The following is a 6,639-nucleotide window of genomic DNA, read 5'->3' as shown; positions in this document are numbered from 1 at the left end:
AAAAAAATTAATGGCAGAAATGAAGCTGCAGTCAKCTCTGAGGTGATTGAGACTGAAAAAGGTCAGACAAACAAGTGCCTCACTCTGGAGACAGCTTTTGTGGGGTGTAGCCAGCAGTGATATCAGGATTTAACCATAACCTGCATAATTTACCTAAAAAAAGCAGAAACTAGTCAACCTGTAAATCCCAGAAAATCCACTGCAGCTGGCTAGTGCATTTGATTACATTCCCTGCTGCCATGTAAAATTAAAAAATAGCCAAGATTAAACTGAACGGTAAAATACTCTTAGTTCACACTTGTAACTCTTCAAAAAATGTTTCATATAAGCAGTGAAATAATCACCTGACGTAGCCAGGGAGTAAGAATGGACAGAACCGGGTATTTTTAAAAACAAACAGATGCGTCCATAATTTGTGTGCATAGAGAGTTGGTCTGTGACTGTGCTTAAACTCTGTTGATGCTGAAAGGTGGCCACGCTGATATTTGCAGCTGAAGTAATGGTCGGTTTTGCTGTCACATGTTGGCATTTTCGTGCAAGCCTGAGCGTAGCCCATGCCCGGGGGATTTCATGCTGCTTGTGCAACTCAGTTTTGGCAGCTGAGTCCTGAGGGTTCTTGTGCAATCCCCGGCAGGGCCTTACACTAAACATTCTCTCTCGGCCGCAGGTGATTCCAGGAGGTGGCAGCAGCGACGTTCACATTTCCTTYACCCCGCTCGTCCTCCCGGATACAGAGGCTGAGCTGTGCTGTGACGGCTTCATGCTGGGCTTCRTGAGCCTGGACAACAAGGTAAACCGACTGTCACAGCGAGGCTAAGGGTAACTGGGAAATAATCGTTTCCTTTCCTGTAATTGATGTACAGGCTGCTKGTACCTGGCCAGTCTGTGTAAACAGTCCTGTTCCTGCTGTCCTGTACATCCTTCCTTAACCGGGGTTGTTCATCTGTTGCATTTGTCTTTGAGCTTGGAAGCATTCTGGGGTGGGAATGTCACCATCTTCTTGCATTGTCTGGGGCAGCAGACCCGAGACAAAAGCCCAGGGTTTGAAATGCTATCACAACATCAGGTTGTATTGATAACAATGGTTAACAATGGGAGTGAGACTCAGGACTGCCGAGTCCCGTTCCTGGCTCTGCATCCATCTTCCTGTGTGAATTTGGACAGCATATTTCTCCTCTGGGAAACTTCCTCTTCAACAACTGCTGATGTGAGGCTTGAATAGTGTTTTATGAATGGCTCAGCGATTCTCTGACATGAATCATTGCAAAGGTGCAAGGTAAACTGAATGAATGAGAACAGAATATTCAATAAAAACAACCCTAATATTCCGTTATTCCTGAAGAAAGAAATGTAGAATAATAGAATAATAGAGTCTTGGAATGATTTGGGTTGGAAGGGACCTTAAAGTTCTAATTCTAACCCCCTGCCATGGGCAGAGACATCTTTAAYCAGAAAAGGTTGCTCCACACTCCATCCAACCTGGCCTTGAATGCTTCCAGAGATGGGGCATCCACAGCTCCTCTGGGGAATCTGTGCCAGGGCCTCACCACCCTCAGAGGGAAGAATTTCTTCCTAATATCTGATCTAAGCCTGCACTGTGTCTGTATCACCTACARCCATTCAGAGTTCAGCTRCTGCTTGGCCTCTGCTGTTCCATCRTGTCTTACAAACAGGCACTTCACTACCAAACAGAATCTTATTTTGGCTAACATCCTCTCAGGCTCAAAGCAGCATTTCAGGTTYGGAGCTACCATTTCATACATGATTTCTGTTTCCCTTTTGTTGTCAGCTTGCCAAGATGGTGCCTAACAARGTGTATCGCAGACATGGCCATGAAGCTCCCCCGTTACGAGTGCACGTGGAAGCTGTCCTGAGGCATCCCCTGTAAGTGCCATCGTGCTCACAGCTGGCAGCCACATGGAATGGGCCAGCCTGGGGCAGGGCTGTGATCAGTCCTRATTCTTTACCCTCAGGTTAGAAGTGGAGATGGATCACGACAGAGGAATGGTGTTTTATTCAGTGGCGAGTGATCTCCTAGCTGCTCAGCCTTTTTGTGGAGTGAGTATTTCCCACACTGATGTATTCAGCTGCTTTGTATTTCTGTGCTGCTGTGAGAATTCAGAGCTGTGTGCACATGGCTATGAAAATACATATTTGTTACCAGTAGCATCATTTTCTATATTGCACGTAAGATAGGAAAGAAAAAAAAAAAATACTGCAGTAATTCTTAGCCAGAATAAGAAAAGCTGAGACAGAAAATGGCTATTTTATTCAACTTTCTCTTTCTTTGTAGGGGAGTTTCTAAGTAGAAAATTAATGTCTGATTTTCAGGACATAAAGGTCCAATAGCAAAATTACTCACTTCAGTTTCTATGACCTTCACATTTGAAAACTTAAGACTTTATTAACATGCCTTTTGTTTTGGTTTTTCACTTGAAAAATATTGAAAAACACATGTAGAAAATACTGGGCTGCTTTGGGGTAAAGTCTTTCAGGTCCCTGTTGGTGCTTCATAACCAGACAGAGCAGCACAAACCTCTCCAGGGAGTTAAAACTGACCAGTTCTGAATCATTTCTCCCCCAGGTTTTGACAGATTCAGTAATTACTCAGAATTTGAAACTCACCAATTGCACCAAGGTTCCTCTGTACTTCAGGCTCTTTCTGTCTACGCCCTTCAGCCTCTCCAGTGCAGATYTCAAAAAGAGCACCAAAACATCCCATAGCAAGGAGGAGGAAAGGGAACAGCAACCGCAACATCTACTTTATCCACAGCAAAACATGCTGGTAGGCTCAAAAATAATAATCGTGTGCCAGAAGAGAGAGTTTAGTAATTGGTGTGTTAGTGTGGCCCAGATGAACCACAGAAAAACACAACCAGCATAGAAATCTCCCAGTTTCAGGGGGAATAGTGGTGTATTAATACTAATTACTGCCATTTTTCCTGCTATTTTGCAGGTGCGGATTTTTTTTTTCTACAAATAATCTTTTTCTGTTCCTGATAGGCTTTTCCCATCAACTCTGACCTGTTGCAAGTTCCTGCAGAAAACCCTGTGGGTTTTGGAACTCACCCAAATCAATACATTACATTGGACAAATTAAAAGATTTCCAAGGACTGAAGTCCCTCATTTCCTTGAATTAGATGCAGGCAGTACAAGGAGAGGAAAATTTGATTAGTTTTGGATGTACAAATTGCATTAAAGGAAACAAAGTCCTGGATTAGAATTAGGTAACCTGCAAAGAATGAGTAACTGTTTCATTTTTTAAGTGTGCTTCGCTTTTTGCTGTATTCATTTTGACACAGAGAGATGCACATCTCAATTCTGCATGTGTGGGAGGAAAGAGAGTTTACATGTCTAAGACAGCTTTGGGAATATGGTATTTGTACCTTCAGGAATTCAAAACCTTTAGCTTGCTACAGACTGTTTCTCCCCTGTGGTTCAGAGATCAGTTGTTCACCTTTTCACTCCATCTCCGTGTACTGGGTTATAGGAAATAGCTGTTTTTTTTTTCTTTAATTATAATGCTTTGTTCCAGTGGGAATTTGGCTGCTGGCATGACACCTTTGGGTTCCAGTGGGAAAATGTGTGYCTGGGCCTTTGTGCAATGTGTACTTTGGATTTCCTGCACACAGTGTCGTCTTGTGTGATGGTCATCAGAGTTCCTCTTCCCACAGGTGAAAGTGTCATTCCACATAACTCTGGAGTTACTTAGGTATCAATATTTGCCAGACACCCAGCTGCTTCCTGGATTCCAATTGCTCCAGCTGGAGAATGGAGAGAGAAAGCTGAAGTTTGATCAAAATCTGGTCATTGAACACAGCAACTCCACTACCCAGGTAAGGTCAGAGCAGGATGTCTGGGCCCTGGGAAAGGGTTGTTTCAGCAGCAGCTCTGATTCAGGTTAAGGTTTACGCAGCCTTGAATTACAGGCACCTCTGGAGWAAATGGTGTCATCCAGGTAAAGTAAGTGGCTGTTGGGATGCTCTCTGCTGAGACTGCAAGTGACTCCCAGATGGTCAGAGCAGGTTGGGGCCACACCCTGGTGCTGGTACCCCAGCTTTCTCCACAGCACAACAGCCTGGGAGACACTCAAAGGGCCCTGTCATAGCATGGCTGTGAGACAGGGGTCAGGACTGTCTCAGGAAACAAGCCATGCCTGAGTCACCAGGCACTGCCTCCTGCAGCACCCGAGAGCTTCTGGAAAGGCTTCTGAGTGCACTGCCTCCCGTGGTGTGGTCAGAGCCCACATGCATTTCAAGACTGATCCATCCAATCTCTAACCCCCTTCCAAGCCTTCAGCAGGCACTTCCATCCTCCAGGTATTTTTGAGGAGTGACTTGTGTAAGATTGAGCACCCTATCTCAGATACAGTCAATTGAATCATAATCTTGGGCAATCTGCACAAACTGAATGACTCACAGTGGGCCATATACAGTCCTGAGGGACCATGAGATGCTGTAATGTCTGCAGYTCCACAGAAAACCCTAAAAACAAATGAGAACGTTCACTCCATGTTACTTCATTAAGACCACAGTGTCTTGCTTGAAAACCTGTCTCAAAACAGTAACACAAGCAACAATTTAAATCTCTCAAGGCCGTAGAATGGGAATAGACTATTATGAAAGAACACTGAACAATGAATCTTGATTCAGTGGTTGGGGTTAAGAATGGCCTAACTGGAGCAGGAATACTAAAGCTCTATAAAAATGAGGTGGGTTTATTCTTCTCTCCCTTTCTTCTGTTTTGCAGCTGATCCCAGTGACTGCCTACCTCACTGTTCCAGTCCTGGAGCTCTCCCGTGACATGGTTGATTTTCAGACCTGCCTTGTTGCACAGACCAAGACAGAACATGTCTTTCTGTATAACAGGAGTGGCTGCAGAAGCTACTGGACTGCTTTGCTGGGTATTCTGGTTTTGCAATTGATTTCCTTGCTGTATAGTTTCACTATTCAGTGTTTTAGTTAAGACTGCAAGCACTCACTCAACATAGAGGCAATATGTGATGATCTTGGGTGCATACATATATGGTCTGCTTTTGTTCTCTCTTATGTGCATTTTTCCCYTYCTCCTTTTCCCCTCCCTTTCTTGGCATTGGTATCACTACAGATTTCAGCAGTTACTCCACATCTAACCAAATGWTTGACTCTCAGCCCTCACAATTATTGGACATGCTCTGCTCATTTTTAARTCAATCCTAAGGGGTAACATGAAGCAGCAGCTCCTCCTGACTTTGGTTTGAACATATGCCTAATGCTGTTACCAACAGATGGGCTCCARAGGAAACATCAGGGCCTTATTATTTCAATGTGGAGGCCACTGATCACTGCCCTTGATTAAAGGATGAAAACAGAGGCTGGGCACATGCATAGAAACCCTCTGACAGTGTGAGACATGATTTATTAGTTGCTCAGCAAAGGCAAGCATTGCCATGAGTATGACAAACTGTAAACATTTATACAAAGCATCTTGTATGGCTTTCTTTGATATCTGCCTCTTCCACTGCAGATGAACAGAAAAGACCTGAGGCCCTGGAAGTATTTTCCATCTTCCCAACTAGTGGCATTTTGGAGGCACGTGAAGGRGAGGCACCTACCAGAGAGATTTTGCAGATCAGCTTTGCTGCACGGTACAGTTAAAAGAACTGAAATTGTGCTGTTGACAGAAGGTTGGAATTGTTCAGCCTGGAGAAGAGAAGGCTCTGGGGTAGAGGCGGTTCCAGTGCCTAAAGGGGCTCCAGGAGAGCTGGAGAGGGAGTTCCATGCAGGGGATGGAGTGATGGGACAAGGGGGGAATGGCTTCAAACTGACAGAGGGCAGGGTTAGATTAGAAAGAATTCTGCACTGTGAGGGTGGGGAGGACCTGGCACRGGCTGCCCAGAAAAGCTGTGGCTGCCCCTTCTCTGGAACTGCTTAAGGCCAGGCTGGATGGGGCTTTGTGCAACCTGTTCTAGTGGAAAGTGTCCCTGCCCAGGGCAGGGGCTTGGAATAAGATGAGATTTGCTGTCCCTTCCAACTCAAAACATTCCATGATTCTATGATGACACAAAGACTTCAATTTCTTTGTTCTGATTAGGGAAATGAAACTCATCTTCCATTACAATTTATTTTTTTGGAAGTTAAAGTAAGTCTATCCCAGTGATTTCAGTGWGATCTGAAAACTGCTGACAGGGAAATTTCAAGAAGCAAACTGTAGGTGACTTGAGTTATTGGCATAACTTCCATCTCCTTGGAACACAATGCAGTGATTTCCATCACTGGAACTACTGATATCTCAGTGGGATCTGAGCACCTGTCCCTGCTTAGAGCAGCATGGTGGAACAGAGGCCTCCCCAAGCTCCTGACTGCCTGAATTTTTCTGAAATTCTGCTGAATCTGCCTGAAGCACTTCTTTTTGTCTGACAAATACACTAATCAGCATGGCTGAAAATGCCTGGAAGTACCAGAAAGCAAAGATACTACTGTGTTACTGTATAGCACCCAGCTCTCTGGGGCTCCATAGGAAGTATTCCAAATGCTGCAAGGTGTGGGACAGGTGTAGCATTAGGAAATGATTATATGCAAGGTGTGAGGTGATTTTAATAATTCACCTCCCCAGCTCTGTGGTCTTCTTGCAGGGGAATTGTTTTATGAGAAGCAAAC

The 6,639-nt window shown here is 44.5% G+C and overlaps 1 protein-coding gene across 1 annotated transcript in view; it reads left to right on the top strand.

Annotated features, from left to right (window-relative positions):
* Positions 1-6,639, top strand: part of DLEC1 (DLEC1 cilia and flagella associated protein) — a 33,217-nt gene that overhangs the window by 25,134 nt on the left and 1,444 nt on the right. The window contains 7 exon segments of the mRNA XM_057365426.1: positions 668-790; positions 1,790-1,884; positions 1,974-2,058; positions 2,585-2,785; positions 3,676-3,837; positions 4,751-4,904; positions 5,507-5,627. Coding sequence (XP_057221409.1) covers positions 668-790; positions 1,790-1,884; positions 1,974-2,058; positions 2,585-2,785; positions 3,676-3,837; positions 4,751-4,904; positions 5,507-5,627 — 941 coding nt within the window.

Source organism: Malurus melanocephalus, unplaced genomic scaffold, assembly GCF_030028575.1.
Source record: "Malurus melanocephalus ecotype Western Australia unplaced genomic scaffold, MMel_1.1 scaffold_52, whole genome shotgun sequence".
NCBI classification, from domain to species: domain Eukaryota; kingdom Metazoa; phylum Chordata; class Aves; order Passeriformes; family Maluridae; genus Malurus; species Malurus melanocephalus.
The sequence above is the reverse complement of the archived record's forward strand: the minus strand, read 5'-3'. Positions and strand labels throughout refer to the sequence as shown.